Here is a 22,995-nt window from a genome sequence, read left to right on the forward strand (position 1 = left end):
ATTAGTTATATTGTAGTATAACATGTTATCAGCTCATCTGTAGACCTTCAGGACTGTAGAAACTTGCACCCACGGACATATATATATATATATATATATATATATGTTTTTTTAAAAATATTACCGAGCTCATTGTAATAAATGTTTGATTTTAAATCAGGCACCCCACAGGATAGCTTCATTCATAAAGGTCCTTTCATCCAGGAAGTGCTTGCTCACATGAGTTTTTGTGTATATGTCGAACTGCTGCTGAGACTGGTTGCTATGCTGTACACATATTCAGAGTAAACGAAACATAGATAACATTATCCGATTATGCATTTAGTAACTGTTTATGTGTACAGAAATATTGCATAAAGAAAATGAAAGTAGTCGCGTTGATAAGGTAAACCTAAATCATTGCTGCCACAGCTCTCCTGTTCTATCTACGTTTTCTAGCTAGCTAACTGAGAAGGATGTGTTGCTTGCTAACTAGATAGATATATCCTGTACTTTGTTATTTCGTTTAAGATGACGTGTGGGGGAAATAGCATGCATCGTTATTCGTTACAGAAATAAAGGTTCATAACATTCTGAATACATGCAAGTAAGAGGAACTTGCATTTCAGTATAGAACTAAAGGAAATCACCCAAACATTCGTATGTTTCTGATCATAGTGACAGTGACACGGCTATTTACATATTTGCACCTTCATGTAGTGAATGCATTCATCCCTCTGACTGTATTGTTGCAGTGGGGGCAAAGACAGCTGTTATAACATGATGCAATGTGTCGCTGCTGGGCACCAGATAGTAGCGCTGGCCAACCTGCGTCCTGCTAACAAGGGTGAGATGTCTACCTGTTTTCCCTCCTGTATGTGTGTGTGGGTACTTAAAACAAAATTCAAATATTGATCAATGTTTCCCCTAAGAGATGTGCCTTGCCAAAGTGGAAGAGTAATACTGTAAATGAATGAACTTCTGTTATCCATCCCCTGTGTTAGATGAGTTGGACAGCTACATGTATCAGACGGTGGGGCACCAGGCCATAGACCTGTATGCTGAGGCTATGGATCTGCCCCTGTACCGACGCACCATCCAGGGCTCCAGCCTCGACACTGGGAGAGACTACAGCCAGACAGAGGGAGACGAAGTGGAAGACCTCTACCACCTACTGAACATGGTTCAGGTAAATCTCAACATGGAGGAGTGAGTGGTGACTTGGGGACAGATAAGAGGAGTTGCATTGCTAGTGTTTTAGCAAGATGAGGCAACAGCAAATTAGTTTGCTAAAGAGACTATAAGACCAGCCTATTTACTCTGCAATCAATTCTTAGAAGTAGCCTAGTCTGTTGATATCAAGGACCCCCTTTATACAATGCCATACAGTCTCATCAGACATACTTGTGACTACACTTCAAGGTTCAGAGAGAGCTACGCAAAGCTACATGACATTTGTCACAGTCTATGAGCCAACTATGAGCCAACTATCAGTGTGGTATAGGGAGGTTATCTAACGGTAGTGGTGTGGTATAGGGAGGTTATCTAATGGTAGTGGTGTGGTATAGGGAGGTTATCTGACGGTAGTGGTGTGGTATAGGGAGGTTATCTACCGGTTGTGGTATAGGGAGGTTATCTGATGGTAGAGGTGTGGTATAGGGAGGTTATCTGACGGTAGTGGTGTGGTATAGGGAGGTTATCTAACGGTAGTGGTGTGGTATAGGGGGGTTATCTACCGGTTGTGGTATAGGGAGGTTATCTGATGGTAGTGGTGTGGTATAGGGAGGTTATCTGATGGTAGTGGTGTGGTTTAGGGAGGTTATCTGACGGTAGTGGTGTGGTATAGGGAGGTTATCTAACGGTAGTGGTGTGGTATAGGGAGGTTATCTACCAGTTGTGGTGTGGTATAGGGAGGTTATCTACCGGTTGTGGTATAGGGAGGTTATCTGATGGTAGTGGTATAGGGAGGTTATCTGATGGTAGTGGTGTGGTATAGGGAGGTTATCTAACGGTAGTGGTGTGGTATAGGGAGGTTATCTACCAGTTGTGGTGTGGTATAGGGAGGTTATCTACCGGTTGTGGTATAGGGAGGTTATCTGATGGTAGTGGTATAGGGAGGTTATCTGATGGTAGTGGTGTGGTTTAGGGAGGTTATCTGACGGTAGTGGTGTGGTATAGGGAGGTTATCTGACGGTAGTGGTGTGGTATAGGGAGGTTATCTACCAGTTGTGGTGTGGTATAGGGAGGTTATCTACCGGTTGTGGTATAGGGAGGTTATCTGATGGTAGTGGTGTGGTATAGGGAGGTTATCTGATGGTAGTGGTGTGGTATAGGGAGGAGGTTATCTGATGGTAGTGGTGTGGTATAGGGAGGTTATCTGATGGTAGTGGTGTGGTATATGGAGGTTATCTGATGGTAGTGGTGTGGTTTAGGAGGTTATCTGATGGTAGTTGTGGTTAGGAGGTTATCTGATGGTAGTGGTGTGGTATAGGGAGGTTATCTGATGATAGTGGTGTGGTTTAGGGAGGTTATCTGACGGTAGTGGTGTGGTATAGGGAGGTTATCTAAGTGGTGTGGTATAGGGAGGTTATCGGTTGTGGTATAGGGAGGTTATCTGATGGTAGTGGTGTGGTATAGGAGGTTATCTAACAGTGGTGTGGTATAGGGAGGTTATCTAATGGTAGTGGTGTGGTATAGGGAGGTTATCTAACAGGTGTGGTATGGTAGTGGTGGTATAGGAGGTTATCTAATGGTAGTGGTGTGGTATAGGGAGATTATCTAACAGGTGTGGTATAGGGAGGTTATCTAACGGTAGTGGTGTGGTATAGGGAGGTTATCTAACGGTAGTGGTGTGGTATAGGGAGGTTATCTACCAGTTGTGGTGTGGTATAGGGAGGTTATCTACGGTTGTGGTATAGGAGGTTATCTGATGGTAGTGGTATAGGGAGGTTATCTAACGGTAGTGGTGTGGTATAGGAGGGTAGTGGTGTGGTATAGGGAGGTTATCTGATGGTAGTGGTGTGGTATAGGGAGGTTATCTAACGGTAGTGGTGTGGTATAGGGAGGTTATCTAACGGTAGTGGTGTGGTATAGGGAGGTTATCTGATGGTAGTGGTGTGGTATAGGGAGGTTATCTAACGGTAGTGGTGTGGTATAGGGAGGTTATCTACCAGTTGTGGTGTGGTATAGGGAGGTTATCTACCGGTTGTGGTATAGGGAGGTTATCTGATGGTAGTGGTATAGGGAGGTTATCTGATGGTAGTGGTGTGGTTTAGGGAGGTTATCTGACGGTAGTGGTGTGGTATAGGGAGGTTATCTAACGGTAGTGGTGTGGTATAGGGAGGTTATCTACCAGTTGTGGTGTGGTATAGGGAGGTTATCTACCGGTTGTGGTATAGGGAGGTTATCTGATGGTAGTGGTGTGGTATATGGAGGTTATCTGATGGTAGTGGTGTGGTATAGGGAGGTTATCTGATGGTAGTGGTGTGGTTTAGGGAGGTTATCTGACGGTAGTGGTGTGGTATAGGGAGGTTATCTGACGGTAGTGGTGTGGTATAGGGAGGTTATCTAACGGTAGTGGTGTGGTATAGGGAGGTTATCTGATGGTAGTGGTGTGGTATAGGGAGGTTATCTGATGGTAGTGGTGTGGTATAGGGAGGTTATCTGACGGTAGTGGTGTGGTATAGGGAGGTTATCTAATGGTAGTGGTGTGGTATAGGGAGGTTATCTAACAGGTGTGGTATAGGGAGGTTATCTAACGGTAGTGGTGTGGTATAGGGAGGTTATCTAATGGTAGTGGTGTGGTATAGGGAGGTTATCTAACGGTAGTGGTGTGGTATAGGGAGGTTATCTAATGGTAGTGGTGTGGTATATGGAGGTTATCTGATGGTAGTGGTGTGTTATAGGGAGGTTATCTAACGATAGTGGTGTGGTATATGGAGGTTATCTAATGGTAGTGGTGTGGTATATGGAGGTTATCTGATGGTAGTGGTGTGTTATAGGGAGGTTATCTAACGATAGTGGTGTGTTATAGGGAGGTTATCTAATGATAGTGGTGTGGTATATGGAGGTTATCTAATGGTAGTGGTGTGGTATATGGAGGTTATCTGATGGTAGTGATGTGGTATAGGGAGGATATCTAACGGTAGTGGTGTGGTATATGGAGGTTATATCTGATGGTAGTGGTGTGGTATAGGGAGATAATCTAACGGTAGTGGTGTGGTATATGGAGGTTATCTGATGGTAGTGGTGTGGTATAGGGAGGTTATCTAATGGTAGTGGTGTGGTATAGGGAGGTTATCTAATGGTAGTGGTGTGGTATAGGGAGGTTATCTAACGGTAGTGGTGTGGTATAGGGAGGTTATCTAACGGTAGTGGTGTGGTGCGGTATAGGGAGGTTATCTACCAGTTGTGGTGTGGTATAGGGAGGTTATCTAACGGTAGTGGTGTGGTATAGGGAGGTTATCTAACGGTAGTGCTGTGGTATAGGGAGGTTATCTAACGGTAGTGCTGTGGTATAGGGAGGTTATCTACCGGTAGTGGTGTGGTATAGGGAGGTTATCTACCGGTAGTGGTGTGGTACAGGCAGGTTATCTAATTGTGTTGTGGTATAGGTAGGTTATCTGATGGTGTGGTATAGTGAGGTTATCTGACGGTAGTGGTGTGGTACAGGCAGGTTATCTAATTGTGTTGTGGTATAGGGAGGTTATCTAACGGAGGTGGTGTGGTTTAGGGATGGTAACTCACGGTAGTGGTGTGGTTTAGGGAGGTTATCTAATTGTGGTGTGGTATAGGGAGATTATCTGACGGTGGTGGTGTGGTATAGGGAGGTTATCTGACGGTGGTGGTGTGGTATAGGGAGGTTATCTGACGGTAGTGGTGTGGTATAGGGAGGTTATCTGACGGTAGTGGTGTGGTACAGGCAGGTTATCTAATTGTGTTGTGGTATAGGGAGGTTATCTAACGGTGGTGGTGTGGTTTAGGGATGGTATCTGACGGTAGTGGTGTGGTTTAGGGAGGTTATCTAATTGTGGTGTGGTATAGGTAGGTTATCTGATGGTGTGGTATAGTGAGGTTATCTGACGGTAGTGGTGTGGTACAGGCAGGTTATCTAATTGTGTTGTGGTATAGGGAGGTTATCTAACGGAGGTGGTGTGGTTTAGGGATGGTAACTCACGGTAGTGGTGTGGTTTAGGGAGGTTATCTAATTGTGGTGTGGTATAGGTAGGTTATCTGACGGTGGTGGTGTGTTATAGGGAGGTTATCTGACGGTAGTGGTGTGGTATAGGGAGGTTATCTGACGGTGGTGGTGTGGTATAGGGAGGTTATCTGACGGTAGTGGTGTGGTATAGGGAGGTTATCTGATGGTAGTGGTGTGGTATAGGGAGATTATCTGACGGTGGTGGTGTGGTATAGGGAGGTTATCTGACGGTAGTGGTGTGGTATAGGGAGGTTATCTGATGGTAGTGGTGTGGTATAGGGAGATTATCTGACGGTGGTGGTGTGGTATAGGGAGGTTATCTGACGGTAGTGGTGTGGTATAGGGAGGTTATCTGACGGTAGTGGTGTGGTATAGGGAGGTTATCTAATGGTAGTGGTGTGGTATATGGAGGTTATCTGATGGTGTGTTGTGGTACAGGCAGGTTATCTGACGGTAGTGGTGTGGTACAGGCAGGTTATCTGATGGTGTGGTTTAGGGAGGTTATCTAACGGTAGTGGTGTGGTATAGGGAGGTTATCTGATGGTAGTGGTGTGGTATAGGGAGGTTATCTAACGGTAGGGTTGTGGTATATGGAGGTTATCTGACGGTGGTGGTGTGGTATATGGAGGTTATCTGACGGTGGTGGTATAGGGAGGTTATCTGATGGTGGTGGTGTGGTATATGGAGGTTATCTAATGGTAGTGGTGTGGTATATGGAGGTTATCTAATGGTAGTGGTGTGGTATATGGAGGTTATCTGACGGTGGTGGTGTGGTATATGGAGGTTATCTAATGGTAGTGGTGTGGTATATGGAGGTTATCTAATGGTAGTGGTGTGGTATATGGAGGTTATCTGACGGTGGTGGTGTGGTATATGGAGGTTATCTAATGGTAGTGGTGTGGTATATGGAGGTTATCTGACGGTGGTGGTGTGGTATATGGAGATTATTTGACGGTAGTGGTGTGGTATAGGCAGGTTATCTAATTGTGTTGTGGTATAGGTAGGTTATCTGATGGTGTGGTGTGGTACAGGCAGGTTATCTCATTGTGTTGTGGTATAAGTAGGTTATCTAATTGTGTTGTGGTGTGGCATAGGGAGATTATCTGACGGACAGTAGTCCGGGGTTGCATGTGTGTTTAACACACTCCTGGCAGATAAAGCTTACCTGACAGGAGAAAGCTACCTGGACACACAGTCACTCTTCAGGAGAAAAGCTCTCCCCCTGTCAGCACAAACAGCCTGTCCACGTGTACTTGATCCAACGTAGCTAACACCTTTTTCTCTTGCCAATCTCACACGCACAAGAGCAGCATCAAATTTATAGGGGCTTGCTTTCTGGTTTCTGTTTCTCTCTCTCTGTCTCTCTCTCTTATTCTCTCTCTCTCTCTCTCTGTCTCTCGCTCAGTCTCTTTCTGTGTCTCTCGCTCTCTCTCTCTCTCTCTCCCTCTCTCTCTCTCTCTCCCTCGCTCAGTCTCTCTCTGTCTCTTTCCCTCGCTCAGTCTCTCTGTCTCTCTCCCTCGCTCAGTCTCTCTCTCTCTGTCTCTCTCTGTCTCTCTCTCTCTCTCTCTCCCTTGCTCAGTCTCTCTCTGTGTGTGTCTCTCTCTCTCGCTCAGTCTCTCTGTGTGTGTCTCTCTCTGTCTCTCTGTCTCTGTCTGTCTCTTGCTCTCTCTCTCTCTCTCTCTCTCTCGCCCAGTCTCTCTGTGTGTGTCTCTGTCTCTCTGTCTCTGTCTGTCTCTTGTTCTCTCTCTCTCTTCTCTCTCTTGTTCTCTCTCTCTCTCTCTCTCTCTCTCTTTATATACATATATATTTTATTTTGACTATTTTCTAAATTGTAGAATAGTAGTGAAGACATCAAAACTATGAAATAACGCTTATGGAATCATGTAGTAACCAAAGAAATGTTAAACAAATCAAAATGTATTTCATATTTGAGATTCTTCAAAGTAGCCACCCTTTGCCAGCTTTGCACACTCTTAGCATTCTCTCAACCAGCTTCACCTGGAATGTGTTTTCAAGAGTCTTGAAGGAGTTCCCACATATGCTGACACCCCTGTTTTTAATACCTTTCAATATGTCACTTTGTGAGGATAACTGCTCTGAATCGTTTTCCCCAAAACAATTTAAATTGGAGAACACATTGGGAGGGATCTTAGACCATTCCTCCATTCAGAATCCTTCTAGATCCTTAATATCCTTTGTTTGTGCTTATGGACTGCGCTCTTCATTTCAAACCACAGGTTTTCAATGTGTTTCAAGTCCGGAGACTGAAATGGCCTTTGCAAAATGTTGATTTTGTAGACAATTAACCATTTCTTTGTGGGTTTGATGTGTGCTTGGTTTATTGTCTTGTTGGAAGTTCCACTTGTGACTAATTTTCAACCTCCTGACAGAGGCGACCAGGTTTTTGGCAAAAATATGCTGGTACTGGCCTGGGTAAAGTTCATGATGCCGTTGACCTTAACAAGGGCCCCAGGACCAGTGGAATCAAAATAGCACCATAACATCAAAGATCCACCATAGTTTTCAGTAGGTATGGGGGTTATTTTCAATTTATGCATTCATTTCAACATCAAACCCACCACTGGTGTGCTTGACCAAAGAGCTCTATTTTCTTTCTCGCTCGATCTCAGTGTCATTATTCTCACAAGGGGAGGGTACTATACTTTTGAAAAAAGGGGTGTTAGTAAGTTGACCCCTATCTGTTTGCATTTATTTTATTAATTGTTTAAAAAAAATCTCTTTCTCTGAGCAATTTTAGAAAATAATATATATACATTGAAAAAAGAGTGTACAATATTGGTCGGTATTTGCATGATTTATTTTATACAGTCTTTTTTGCTCATCTTTATCAAACAATAGTGTCAATAATTATGTACCCCATTGTATGTGTCATAGTCTTTACACCCCTCACCCTACTCTTTACACCCCTCACCCTATTCTGTCCCTGGTCTGTGATGGCTGGCTCTGGGATTGCTAGGTTTTGCTCATTTCCTATTTCCAGGGCAGGGCTGACATGACCCCGTCCCTTGTTAGGGCCAAAGGCCAGGCCAACAGGGCCCTGCAGACAGCCAGTCCTCACTGTGTTTACCTCTCTCACAGTTAACCATGGAGGACACAGACCTGCAACCTAGAGCCCAACCGATATATTGGTTCACCGATATTATTGGCTGATATTGGTACCGGATGATAATTCAATAAATAAGATGAAAAAAGGGAATTACATGCTGATCTGAACACTTGTGGTCATTCTCTTTGTGTCATTGTTGTCACAAAGTATGAAATCAACATTTGAAGTTTAGTTATTGTTCAATTTCTCTTCTGGATGGCAATTTATTAGAATTCAGTTGTGGAAAAATGACACTTTTTCATTTCCTCGCTGTAAAACAGTATATCGGCAGATACAGTGCCATGAAAAATTATTCTTCACATTTCTTCACATTCACATTCTTCACATTTCATTGTGTTACAAAGTAGGATTACATGATTTAATTGTAAAAATACACAAAAAGCTTTAATGTCAAAGTGGAAGTTTTTGACAAATAAAAAATGCAGAACTAGAATATAGTTGTTGCATAAGTATTCAGCCCCTTTGTTTATGCAAACATACATTAGTTCAGGAGTATAATCTGGCTGAACAAATCGCATAATAAATTACATGTACTCACTGTGTGTGAAATAATACGTGTTGGCATGATTTTTGAACATCTGTAAGGTCCCTCAGTCAAGTATTGAATTTCAAGCACAGATTAAACTACAAAGACCAGGGAGCTTTTTGAAAGCCTCATAAGAAGAGCAGTGATTGGTAGATGGGTAACAATAACAAATCCGACATTTGAGTATCTCGTTAAGCATGGTCAAGTTAATAATTACGCTGTGGATTATATATTAAATCACCCAAACACATCAAAGATGCAGTCGTCCTTCTGAACTGAGCTGCAGTACAGGAATGAATGTTACCATGAGGCAATTGGTGATTTTCAAAACAGCTACAGGGTCTGTGATGGTAGAAAACTGAGGATGGATCAACAACATTGTAGTGACTCCACAATAATGACCTAAATGACAGAGTGGAAAGAAGAATACAAATATACAGAATTTGCAAGGTGCTGTATATCAGTATCGTTAAGTTTTGTCTTTAAGTAAAGAGCAATACTCACTCTCCATGCAATTGTTCTTCAGAAATATGTTTTCTAATTGGGGTGGTTTGTTATCGCACCCTAATTATGAGATTTACATTGATAATCAGATACGTTTGTTTAGTTACTGAATGTTCTGTATCCAGCCTATATTTTTGAAGTATCTCTCTGTATGTCAGTTATGGGTTATGTGAAAGTACAATCACTTCCTCTTGAATATCCAGTTGATTCAAAGGTGTGTTTTTTATTCACCTTAGGTTTAGTGCTGATTGTGTTGCAGCGAAGAGGAGTCCGATAATTAGCTGTTAAATCACCCTCACTGGAAAAGAGCAGTTTTAGCATATAAAATGTGTTCTGTTTTGGAAGTGTGATATTTCGAAAGATTCATCCTAGCAGTTTGAATTAATTAGATGTTATTAAAATCTATTTGGCAAATGACACTTGAACATAGATGAAAGCATTTCTTTTTGTTGAAACTGTGATGGATCTGAGTAAATCTGTTTTTCTTCCTCCCTCTTCTCTTGAAATCCTTGAAGTTCCACAACTCTGCTCATAACATGAGCCAACAGTGCCACCTATGGACCAATCCCATGCTTTGCCTAACCAAACCACAACTCACAACTCCCTTCGGTCTCTCACATGGGATAGTTTTCAGTGGAAACATTGTCAATGGGAGAAAAATGCCCAATTATGATATCCCCCCCAATCCCAACAGTGGTGATAATCGCAGAGTGACAATGTGCCCTCTTGCCTAGCCCCCCCGATGCGCGTCTGTGTATGGTCCGCTGTCTGTGAAGTGTGTAACCCGATAGACACGCGAGCCATAACATACCCCGGCCCATCCTGCCATGGCTTTGATCTTTGAACCTGGCCTTTGAGGAGGAAAAATAACTGTCTTCTCAGAGGCAGAGGGGATCTTTCACTCCGTCTTCAGTGTGTGTGTGTGTGTGTGTGTGCTGATTATAAAGCTGTCTGACGCCCACAGATCTGATGGCTCCTTTTCCCCTGCCCTGCCTAGCATATGTCTCATAAATCAGACCACAGATTGAATGTCAGCATGTCACTCTCTATCTTATATCTCACCGTGAGGGGTTCAGTGTTTTGAGAGGAAATCGTTTTGATGTCAAAGTGTCTGTTCAGTTTAGAACTAAACATTTAAAATCCATAACTTGTATAATGATGGATGACTTGCATGGATGATGTTTCCATACGTTTTTCTGTAATATTCTTGTCCAGTAAATAGATGGAGCATACAGCATTAATAACATACAATCAGGTGAAGTTATGATTCTTCTGCAATCATTTCTGTAACCAGAGCTGTTGCCCTGGCCTCACCTTCGCCTGTCCTCCTGTCCTGTACATCAATACTGTACATGCTGTGGAGGGCGGTTGGCTTGGCCATGCTGCCGTGATTAAGATCAACAGTGTCAGCCACCCCTGGCTGAAACGCCTAACCCCCCCCACACCCCCTCCCTGCAGGCCTGGGGAAAGGTTCATATTAGTCATCTCACATCCCTCAAGTTCTTCATCCCCTCTTTTCTGCTCTGACACACTGGCTCTTTATGCCTGGTGACACTGTGCGAGAGAACAGGAGAGGAGGATGAGGAGAGGGAGGGAGGCAGGGAGAGTGTCCCTTGAAGGATAGGTCAGAGGCCCTAGGTTACGTAATAGTATGTTTCTATCTTCATCCTCCACACATGGTGCTATAAGCATTAGCTTCTATCTCTAATATCCTGGCTTGTTCAAACTTCACATACTGCAGTCTACACAGGAATGAAGACTATTTCCCCTCAATCCCCTTGCAACTAGATCATTTTTTTGCAATAAAATAAATATTTATACTTTTTAAATTATATAAATGAAAAGGCTGTTACTCTATCTCTGTTTTTTATGTTAGTTCTCTTGACAGCACATTTAAAGCATAATTGGTTTCTCTCCACTAGTATGTTAAGGAAACAAAAATGTGAAGAACTTGGATAGAAATAGAAAGATTGTCACGTTCTGATCTTTATTTCCTTTGTTTTGTCTTTATTTAGTATGGTCAGGGCGTGAGTTGGGGTGGGCAGTCTATGTGTGTTTTTCTATGTTGGGGTTTTGAGTTCAGCCTAGTCTGTTTCTCAATCAGAGGCAGGTGTCGTTAGTTGTCTCTGATTGAGAATCATACTTAGGTAGCCTGGGTTTCACTTTTGAGTTGTGGGTGTTTGTTTCCGTGTGAGTGTTTGTTGCCACACGGTACTGTTTCGGTTTCGTTCGTTTCACGTTTATTGCTTTGTAGTGTTCAGTTTATGTCTTTAAATAAACATTATGGACACTTACCACGCTTGCGCATTGGTCCTCCGATCCTTCTCGCTACTCCTCCTCAGAAGAGGAGGAAGAATGCCGTTACAAAGATGTCAACTGCAGTTCAATGACCCTGCGACCTCTGAACTAATCAGTGAAAACAAAAGGTTCCAGCTCATTAGGCTGATGTGGAACAATAGACGATATTAATACCTAGGCTTTTCATTATGAACCGTCTAATTAGCAGCAACATTTCTGTCACATTCCTGCCCTGGCTCTGTGTTGGATGAAATGTTACATTCAGATCTTATTTCCTGCCATGTAATTAATCAGCCTTTTCAGGAACACAATGCTTTCAAACATGGTTATTACTGAGTGATAGCCTATCCCAGGGCGGAGTAGGCTACTTTTTTTCCTTCCCTTTTTATCAAGCCAAATGCTCAAGATGTCACGGAAAAATACTGGAGAGCGCCAGGCTCCAGTCCCCTTTGGCCTTTGTAGATGTTCAAACATTCCCTTCTGTTGGTGCGTGTTAAAACACCACATTTCTTGCGAGATAATCCCTGTGTTAAACACACAGACACACTCCCCATCCCAGCGTCACCCTCCACTCCATTATCGACAGCAGCCGACTGGGCTGGGCCCTCCGAGATTGGAGGGGGGAGTCGACCGTACGTCCACAAGTCCAAACATAATTTTTCTCTGTTTTACCCCTCTCTCTCTCTCTCTCTTTCTCTTCTTTTTCTCTTCATATCTGGATTCTATTGTGTTGTCGTCATAGCCTTTTCAGAAGCCTTTAGAAGCCTGGTGTTGCGTTGCTGCAGGTGCCATAGTGGAGAGGTCCTGCTGTGAGGTGTAGAAGAGAGGAGAGAAGGAGGAGAGGAAAGAAGAATGGAACAGGCGGAAGAGTCTGGTGTTGAACTTGGAGCCCTGTGTTATCGATTAGGGGGCCAAAGTGTTAGGAGTCAGTCGCTACAAAGCACAGCGGTGTGTTGTGAGGGTAGGAAATCAAACACATCCCTACATCCTTACCAGCACAGTGGCGTGTTAGGCACATGGGGGCTCAAAGAAAATGGATTTCTTTAAAAAAGCTGCTTAATGCATAAATCACGACTGGTGAGGTCACAGAGAGGCTTTATGATATAGGATCAATAAGAAGACTAATGTGAGAGTCCTGTACCTGTGATGTGGGGCAAAGATGCATGTTCTTCCCCTTTCTCAGAGGTATAATTAGTGGTGTGGTAGAAGCATTAACAATGGATAATGCTCTTCAAAAGTTAATTGATATATCCCAATTAGTTTCATGCTTTTTTCAGGACAAGTGTAGGCTGGCTGTGTGTCTAGTCTAGCTTGTCTCATGTTCTTCTAATGAGGCTAGTAGCATTGCCTATATTCCTGTTAAACTAGAGTACAGCCGGGCACTCACTGCCTGTCTCCTTCTAGCTGTGATAACCCATTGTGATCTTTTCCTTTGGTCTGAGACTGACTGCTGACTGGAACAGTGACAGTCAGTGGGGTGAGATTGTGGGTTGTTTTGCACACGAGGAAGGATAGCATTACCGTTGAGATAATGGGCGTCTGTATTGTTCTCGCCCCTGTGTGGAAGTGGCGGGACAGGATCTATTAGAACCAGGCATGTTTCCCTCAGACCCAACCGACATAGCTAACGGAACAGTCAGTCCCACACACACATTAGATAAAGAGCCTAGCCTGAAGCCTTTGTAATTTGTTTGTATTTTTCTGCTTAATGTACTTTGCTCAATCTTGTTTAGTGATGATGGAAACAGATAGCCTTATCTTGGCTTGCCAAGGGCAGGAGCTGCTAAGGCTGGTTGGGTGAACATTGTTCCAAATGGAGGATTTTCCCCCCTGGCCACAGAGATGGATTGTAGACATAGCTCAGAGTTATTTGCATCAGATTGCTCAGGACTAGGCTAATATTTTCTTTTGGGCACTCTGTTTAAGAGTGGATGTTACACTTACTTTCATGGATAGTGTGTGTGTGTGTGTAGACTGTGAGTCACTCACACATGGTGTTCTGAGTTGTTTGATTGGTTAAACCACCAGGGAGTCTGAGAGTTGATCATTTTCTGTTGCTTTTTTCACTACCCTTTTCTCCAGTTTCCCTCTGAGATCCACTGATAAAAGAAGAGTTAATCACCCTCGTAAAAAGCAATGAGTCATTAGCATAAATCAGACCCTCATTGCTTCATTATCAGTTCTCAGCCATTTCAACAATTTGACGAGAGATCTGGCTAAATAATAAAAAGTCATTGGAACAGAGACCGTCCGTCTAAAACAACAGCCGTTTCACACAGATACAAAAACACCCAGAGGCTCCTTAGCCCAGAGTGGTCGGAGAGCACCCTGTTGTGAAGAAGTCATTCACCTTTTTATAGCTAGCTGCCTGTCGTCGGTCAGGCCCAGAAGTGTCTCAGTCTGCCTTTCCCTCCTCCCTCCCTCTTGTCTGTCCGACCCGGTGGCTGAGGGTCAGTCGAATAGCTCTTAGTCAGTCAAATCCCACCAACCATCTCCCCGAAAATGAAGCAGACTTTGACTTTTATGTTTTGTTTTGCAAAGCATTCCCTGAAATAAATATTTGTGGCAGCCCCCGTGCCTCCTGCAGCTAAAGCCATAACCAGCAGAAGAAAAACACAGTCTGGAGTCTGGAGTGTGTAAAACCTGCATCACAGTCATATTTCCCCCCTCTCTCTCTCTCTGAAGAGGGAGGGGGCTGGGAGACTACCACGATGTCTGAGGCCCAGAACATGAAGGGAGGCCAAGTGGTCCCGAGATGTTTGGTTGTATCCTGACTGAGTTTTTTCCCAATTGACAACCTCAGCAAGAAAGCATTTCGTTCTTGGAGGGGAGCCGGATGGAGAGGAGCACGTGAAGGCTTGTTGTTGAGTGACACCGGTTGCCATGGTGCGTTATGATTCTTTATGAACCCTCCTGCAATCTCGCTGGCTGGAAGCTTCCCAGATATCCGTCTCCCTGTCTTGGTGTCTCAGACAGTCCCACCTCACCTCAGCCAACTGAGAATGTTTCAGTGACAGAGGAAGGATTAAGGTTTGTTTTATGCCCTACGGAAAAGGAGAGTCACGTCAGGCATTTGTTTATCAGGGCATGTTGTCCTGATTCTTTCTGGAGGGATGCAGATGGAGATGCAGGCTGTCTGGAACTGGTTGCAACATATCCTGTGTTGACCTGAAAATTCTCCATTTTGATCTCTTATTCGTGAATTGCAAGGATTCATAAAAAAAAGAGTTGATAAGTCGCTCTGGATAAGAGCGTCTGCTAAATGACTTAAATGTAAATGTAAATGATAAACCCCTATACCTTTTCCCACAGCTTGCTTCCCAGCGTTTAGTTAGTTTTCCATGCATGTTGATATGGAAACCCTTCTTGGCCCTGTTTGCTGCTGAATCCAAGGCTTTGTGCTTGGTTTGGCTCAGGCTCTCTGCCTGCCTGCCTGCCTGGCTGTCTGACGTCTGGGCCTCTGTTTACGTAACCATATATATTTAAGAGGAAACTCGTGAAACGTTAATCTCTCTACTTTTTAACCCTGATGAAATTCTACGTTTTCCAGCTGTGCGGTGTGGCATATTTATGCACCAGCCCTATCGGTGAACACAGCTCTGTCACTGTTAATGAATCACAGCACTGCGAGTGTGTGTGTGTGTGTGTGTGTGCGCACACACGCGCACTGCAGGCTAGAAGACTCAACAGTAATAAGCTGAAATGGCCCTCCAAAAAAGCTCTCCCCTGTCTACAAACACCTCAGTGTGAATGTGTTGAAAGTGAAGTGTTGCGTCTTCTTTTCCTCCAGAATCCAGCCCATAACAGTCTGGTCATCGTTCTGAGGTTGATAGGCGTCACTCATTGTGGTGACAGTGACGAGACAATGAACGATGTCATATCCCTCTATTCAGACCACACCTGGCATTAGAGACCTCTCTGAGGACCATAGTTCCCCCTCTTATGAAACTCACTGACTCACTCTGTCCCACATCATCCCTGGGACTCGCCTGGACCGTGTACAAGGCCGACTATATGAACATATAGTTTTTTTTCATCCGTTCTTTTCTTTACTGTTGAGGAATGACGCATGGTGTGTCATGGAGGGAACACAACCGTGAACACAAAGGAAGGGCCTGTCTGTCAACAGCTGCTCCTAACAGCCAGCTTCTCCAATTTACAGAAGGGACCATCTCAGAGTCTGAACCACTGAAAAGGTTTTAGTTTGAGTATGTTTTACGAAGATGTTCACAAAGACAGTATTCCCTATGGACAGCTTTTTAGTTATTATTGTTTTCTTGGTCCACATTTGGGATGATAAACCTCACCACCGTGCATATTGTGGTTGTTAGTAGTTGTGCAAATGTTCTTGTTGGTATACCATAATATACACCCAAATCAGGGTCAAGGTTTTAGTCTTCCATGCCCATATTGTTTCAAGTTTTAATGTCACATGTACTAGTACAGTTAAATGCCTTTCTTGCCAGCTCTAACCTCAACAATGCAGTAATCAATCATGTAATACTAAAAATAACAAGGTAGAACAAAAACACACAATATATAAACATAAGAGATAAGAACATGATAAAGTAAGTAAGCACCGCCGATAAATCAACGATAATTGAGCATTTCAATAAACATTTTTCTACGGCTGGCCATGCTTTCCACCTGGCCACCCCTACCCTGGTCAACACTGCACTCCCCCACAGCAACTTGCCCAAGTCTCCCCTATTTCTCCTTCACCCAAATCCAGATAGCTGATGTTCTGAAAGAGCTGCAAAATATGGACCCCTACAAATCAGCAGGACTAGACAATCTGGATCCTCTCTTTCTAAAATGATCAGCTGACATTGTTGCAACCCCTATTACTAGCCTGTTCAACCTCTTTCGTATAGTCTGAGATCCACAAAGATTGGAAAGCTGCTGTGGTCATCCCCCTCTTCAAAGGGGGAGACACTCTAGACCCAAACTGCTACAGACATATACAGTGCCTTGCGAAAGTATTCGGCCCCCTTGAACTTTGCGACCTTTTGCCACATTTCAGGCTTCAAACATAAAGATATAAAACTGTATTTTTTTGTGAAGAATCAACAACAAGTGGGACACAATCATGAAGTGGAACGAATCAAAAACTGAAAAATTGGGCGTAAATAGCCCACCCAACTACCTCATTCCCATACTGTTATTATTATATATTTTTTGCTCCTTTGCACCCCAGTATCTCTACTTGCACATTCATCTTCTGCACATATATCACTCCAGTGTTTAATTGCTAAATTGTTTATTGCCTTTTCTCCCTTATCTTACCTCATTTGCACATACTGTATATATACTTTTTTTCTATTGTGTTATTGACTGTATGTTTTTTTTATTCCATGTGTAAGTCTGTGCTGTTGTTTGTGTCGCACTGCTTTGCTTTATCTTGGCCAGGTCGCAGTTGTAAATGAGAACTTGTTCTCAACTAGCCTACCTGGTTAAGTAAAGGTGAAATAAAAATAGGAAATACAGGGTCGGTTCCAGTGTGTTGGAGCGTCAGTGTGCTTGGTTTGTAAGGCCCTGTGACTGCATAGAGATGGTGCAAAAATGAGAATAGAATACAGTCGTTTCTGGCCCTGTCCTGAACCATCTGACTGGGGTTGTGTTGTGTAGGGAGGGAATGGTAATGATGCTGATAACACAAATAAACAGCATAGCAATTTCCTCCATCCTACTGGAAGGCTCCTGTGACTGTCACATCCATGACCACAGAGGTGTCTGATCACACCCCTAACAAGGCCCCTGGAGGGTTGTCCCAAATTTGATTAAGCACAAATTGCTTGAACCCCACGCTTTTTACACCCAGACCTCCAGCGCAGCACACATCGTCATAACAGAACAGGGGCCCCCTGTGTTACCCACGTGTAGCACGGGAGAACAATCCCATTTCATTAGAACAGGCCCAGAGCAGAGCTGATATAATGGAGCCTGGGCCATTAAAACCATGTTGTGTCCAGTCACTCACTGATGGAACTATTGGGGGGGGGGGGGTCCGTATGACAACAAGGACACGCCGGGGCACGTGATGGTGCACGTACTATGTGCCCCTGAGCAAACTGTCATTCAAGGCACTTTAATTAATTGATCAGGTCGTCTTCCTGCCTAGTCGTGCAATGAGGCTGGGGCAGTAACACTAACGTGCAAAGAAGGCACATAAACACCGTGAGCCTGGAGAAAAGACTGACTGTGTAAATACCTGCTTCTGTATGGTATTACAGTAATAACTGTTTTTAGCTAATCGTTCAGTGCAAAGGAGAACTTGCTTTATTAGAATACCAGATATCTAGTGATTTTATGATAGTTACTATGGTTAACGGCTAATAGTCTGAATCGGAGGACACAGGCCCTTTGGATTAGGCCTAATTTAGAAACAAAAAATCTCTCTGGAGTCTTGAGAATGTCATTAAAGACTTCGTTTTGATCATCTACACAATCATTTAATGAGCGTTCTGATGTACTTAATGAATCTGTGAATGTTTAATATTTGATAGCTTCCTAATTGCCCTGTTTTCTTTGACTGACTTTGGCCTATTAAATATGAATCCAGATGGAGTGATATGATGGATGACATAAAGTACCCTGTTTAAAATCTCAAATGGAAATGGATGGTCTGTTTGATGTTCAGTAGAATACTGCTCTTACAGAATCAGGTTTCACTTTGTAAGGGGTAATGCTACGTAGTTTCAATCAAGTTCCAGACTTTGCTTGTGCATTTTGTCCCTTGCATTTATGTAGAATTGTATTTGTGTCATTGATTCTTAGTAGTAGTAGCAAACTTTATTATACCAGGGGGAAATTAGTTTTGCAGCCCTGTTACACTCAAGACACTACAGACAGAATTTGGGATTAAAAGTTGGTCTGTTAATATTGATGCAAAACTTGATGAGTAAGAATTCAGGAGAAGTGTTGACTCATCGAGCATTTAGTAGGAGTAGATCAACAACGTGCCACGTGATAGGCTTGCCTCTGTCTTTCAGGTCACATCTCTGTATCTGCTCTTAGACTATAGGCCTAGCTATGCCTATGAATACAATTGAATTACACTCGGATGGTCCAACGTATGTATATATAATTACAATGTATATCACACACACTGCCTTGAAATAGAGTTTAATTAGTGTATCACTTTTTGGGTGAAGCATGTCTGGCAGCCTTAGTCTTCTGAGCCGTTTATAATTCAGCCCAGTCCATCCATTTTCATGGGGGAGGTTTCCTTTAATGAATTTGACAATTAGTAACAGAAGTTAATGACTGTATGGGGCCTAGTACCCTGATGGACATGGCTGTGGGCTTGAATGTGCCTGTGATCCAAGCCATATATCCTAATTAAATGCCTTTAGTTTCTTGACGACTACAGCTAGACTAGACAGGCTTTTGTTTAGTCTGCCCCTGGTGGGGGTCCTTGGGGTCCTTCCGCACACCAACAGTCATGGAGGAGGAACAGAGAGCATTGTGGGAATGGTCTGAGGTAGCAATGACATGGTGTCGTTGTAGCTAGATTTTCGGAATAAGCAGAATACCCATAGCAAAGTCTAATGTCCAATAACTCATTTGAACTGAATGTGTATTAATTGTATTGCTATACGTTTTGACAGTCACAATAGGTTTATTGTGCTATAATTCCAATAGTAGGATATCTTTCTGGGAAAATATGTGCTGTAATTTATAGTACCTTTATCGTATATTCTACCCACAGTCCCAATGGGTAACACAATCCAAACATCCGTCAGCCAGATATCACTTCAAGTTTTTAGCAAACATATAGTTCATGATCCATCTCACTCTCTTTTTCAGGTATTATCCAAGTATAAAATATTTAGTTAAATATGTCAAGCAGCGTGAAATCAGAGTTTTATGTTGTTATAGTGTCATGAATTACATGGAACACTTCTGCAATATCCGTCTCTGTAGATGTACGTATTCACATCCGCCTCACAATTATTCCCTCTGCCTGCTTTGCTTCCCCACAGCGGATGAGAAAGAATGTCTAGAATTTGCTCAATCCAAGTCGTTCAGTTTGTCCAGCGCAACGCTAACCCCTCTTATTCCTGGCAGTCTGGAAGATAGCTATAATGGCGGCAAAAGCAAAAAGTCATCCAAAAATAACTCTCTCCAGAGCTTTACGTAAAGTTATTTTTTGCATAAGGTCTAGAGTTAGAGCCAGAGAGTCTACATTTAAAAAAAAGGGGGTGTGAGAGTTTGCTCTTGTCAATGTCCAGAATGGATTGCTAAAGTGGCTATTATTGCCTTTTTTGTGATAATTATATCTGTGACGAAGCTACGAGCCATGTAGTTAAAAGAAAGCCCACTTCATTGTTACTTGATGATTCAGGCCTCAGAGGGCCCACTTTTAATGTTATGTCTGCCTCTGGCTCCCTGAAGGACAGAGGGGAAAGGAGAGGCATTATACTGTGTTGTTTAATCAGGCCCTGCCAAGTTTACAGCTCAATGACCCAATCACATTGTCAACAGTTAGACACCCCTCGGAGACTGGCCTGTTCTCTACACACTTTTTCTCTTTCTCCCTCTTTCTCTCTTTCTCTCGTTCCATCTTTCTCTTTCTTCATCTTTCTCTCTCTCTCTCCCAAGCTTCGTTTGTCTCTTCAGGAACTGACATGTTTTTGAGGAAAAGGTTATCATGTCATTAGAAAACAGCCCTGCGGCCTACGTAGAGTAATAGGACAATGCCTCCAGCCACTTGGCTCTGTGCAGTGCTGCAATTTTATCAGTCTGGAGTAATTATTGTCACAGAACTCTGAGATTGAGTTGTATTCTACATTACATTTTACACTGACTATAGTGACTTGCTGTACTGTATGTGTTTGAGCCCATTTCACAGGGCAATGACACTCAGTAGGCAGTAAAGAATCCATCACACACATACCCTAGCCTATCCCTGTACTACCCTATCCCTGTACTACCCTATCCCTGTACTACCCTATCCCTGTACTACCCTGTACTACCCTATCCCTGTACTACCCTATCCCTGTACTACGTACTACCCTATCCCTGTACTACCCTATCCCTGTACTACCCTAGCCTATCCCTGTACTACCCTAGCCTGTCCCTGTACTACCCTGTCCCTGTACTACCCTATCCCTGTACTAGCCTATCCCTGTAATACCCTATCCCTGTACTACCCTATCCCTGTACTACCCTAGCCTGTCCCTGTACTACCCTATCTCTGTACTACCCTAGCTTATCCCTGTACTACCCTAGCCTGTCCCTGTACTACCCTAGCCTGTCCCTGTACTACCCTATCCCTGTACTACCCTAGCCTTTCCCTGTACTACCCTAGCTTATCCCTGTACTACCCTAGCCTATCCCTGTACTACCCCAGCCTATCCCTGTACTACCCCAGCCTATCCCTGTACTACCCTAGCTTATCCCTGTACTACCCTAGCTTATCCCTGTACTACCCTAGCTTATCCCTGTACTACCCTAGCTTATCCCTGTACTACCCTAGCCTATCCCTGTACTACCCCAGCCTATCCCTGTACTATCCTAGCATATCCCTGTACTACCCTAGCTTATCCCTGTACTACCCTAGCCTATCCCTGTACTACCCTAGCCTATCCCTGTACTTCCCTAGCCTATCCCTGTACTACCCCAGCCTATCCATGTACTACCCTAGCTTATCCCTGTACTACCCTAGCCTATCCCTGTACTACCCTAGCCTATCCCTGTACTACCCTATCCTATCCCTGTACTACCCTAGCCTGTCCCTGTACTACCCTAGCCTGTCCCTGTACTACCCTATCCCTGTACTACCCTAGCTTATCCCTGTACTACCCTAGCTTATCCCTGTACTACCCTAGCCTGTCCCTGTACTACCCTAGCCTGTCCCTGTACTACCCTAGCCTGTCCCTGTACTACCCTAGCCTGTCCCTGTACTACCCTATCCCTGTACTACCCTAGCCTATCCCTGTACTACCCTAGCTTATCCCTGTACTACCCTAGCCTATCCCTGTACTACCCTAGCCTATCCCTGTACTACCCCAGCCTATCCCTGTACTACCCTATCCCTGTACTACCCTAGCCTATCCCTGTACTACCCTAGCCTGTCCCTGTACTACCCTATCCCTGTACTAGCCTATCCCTGTACTACCCTATCCCTGTACTACCCTAGCATATCCCCGTACTACCCTAGCCTATCCCTGTACTACCCTAGCTTATCCCTGTACTACCCTAGCTTATACATGTACTACCCTAGCCTGTCCCTGTACTACCCTATCCCTGTACTACCCTATCCCTGTACTACCCTAGCCTGTCCCTGTACTACCCTATCTCTGTACTACCCTAGCTTATCCCTGTACTACCCTAGCCTGTCCCTGTACTACCCTAGCCTGTCCCTGTACTACCCTATCCCTGTACTACCCTAGCCTTTCCCTGTACTACCCTAGCTTATCCCTGTACTACCCTAGCCTATCCCTGTACTACCCTAGCCTATCCCTGTACTACCCCAGCCTATCCCTGTACTACCCTAGCTTATCCCTGTACTACCCTAGCTTATCCCTGTACTACCCTAGCCTATCCCTGTACTACCCTAGCCTATCCCTGTACTACCCCAGCCTATCCCTGTACTACCCTAGCTTATCCCTGTACTACCCTAGCTTATCCCTGTACTACCCTAGCCTATCCCTGTACTACCCTAGCCTATCCCTGTACTACCCCAGCCTATCCCTGTACTACCCTAGCCTATCCCTGTACTACCCTAGCCTATCCCTGTACTACCCTATCCTATCCCTGTACTACCCTAGCCTGTCCCTGTACTACCCTAGCCTGTCCCTGTACTACCCTATCCCTGTACTACCCTAGCTTATCCCTGTACTACCCTAGCCTGTCCCTGTACTACCCTTTCCCTGTACTACCCTAGCTTATCCCTGTACTACCCTAGCCTGTCCCTGTACTACCCTAGCCTGTCCCTGTACTACCCTATCCCTGTACTACCCTAGCCTATCCCTGTACTACCCTAGCTTATCCCTGTACTACCCTAGCCTATCCCTGTACTACCCTAGCCTATCCCTGTACTACCCCAGCCTATCCCTGTACTACCCTATCCCTGTACTACCCTAGCCTATCCCTGTACTACCCTAGCCTGTCCCTGTACTACCCTATCCCTGTACTACCCTATCCCTGTACTAGCCTATCCCTGTACTACCCTATCCCTGTACTACCCTAGCATATCCCCGTACTACCCTAGCCTATCCCTGTACTACCCTAGCTTATCCCTGTACTACCCTAGCTTATACATGTACTACCCTAGCCTGTCCCTGTACTACCCCTATCCCTGTACTACCCTATCCCTGTACTACCCTAGCCTGTCCCTGTACTACCCTATCTCTG

General features: G+C 44.1%; 1 protein-coding gene across 3 annotated transcripts in view; it reads left to right on the plus strand.

The window, feature by feature from the left end:
• Window positions 1-209: 209 nt before the first annotated feature.
• dph6 (diphthamine biosynthesis 6) overlaps window positions 210-22,995 on the plus strand; it is a 101,338-nt gene continuing 78,552 nt past the window's right edge. For 2 of the 3 annotated variants that reach the window (XM_029687874.2, XM_029687875.2), the window contains exons 1-3: window positions 211-385; window positions 735-826; window positions 984-1,168. In XM_029687874.2, the coding sequence (XP_029543734.1) occupies window positions 363-385; window positions 735-826; window positions 984-1,168 (300 nt within the window). In that variant the 5' untranslated portion in view covers window positions 211-362. Of the gene's footprint in view, window positions 386-734; window positions 827-983; window positions 1,169-22,995 lie in introns of all 3 variants that reach the window. The other variant, XM_029687876.2, reaches the window with a different exon arrangement.

Source organism: Oncorhynchus nerka, linkage group LG18 (assembly GCF_034236695.1).
Source record: "Oncorhynchus nerka isolate Pitt River linkage group LG18, Oner_Uvic_2.0, whole genome shotgun sequence".
Classification (NCBI taxonomy): domain Eukaryota; kingdom Metazoa; phylum Chordata; class Actinopteri; order Salmoniformes; family Salmonidae; genus Oncorhynchus; species Oncorhynchus nerka.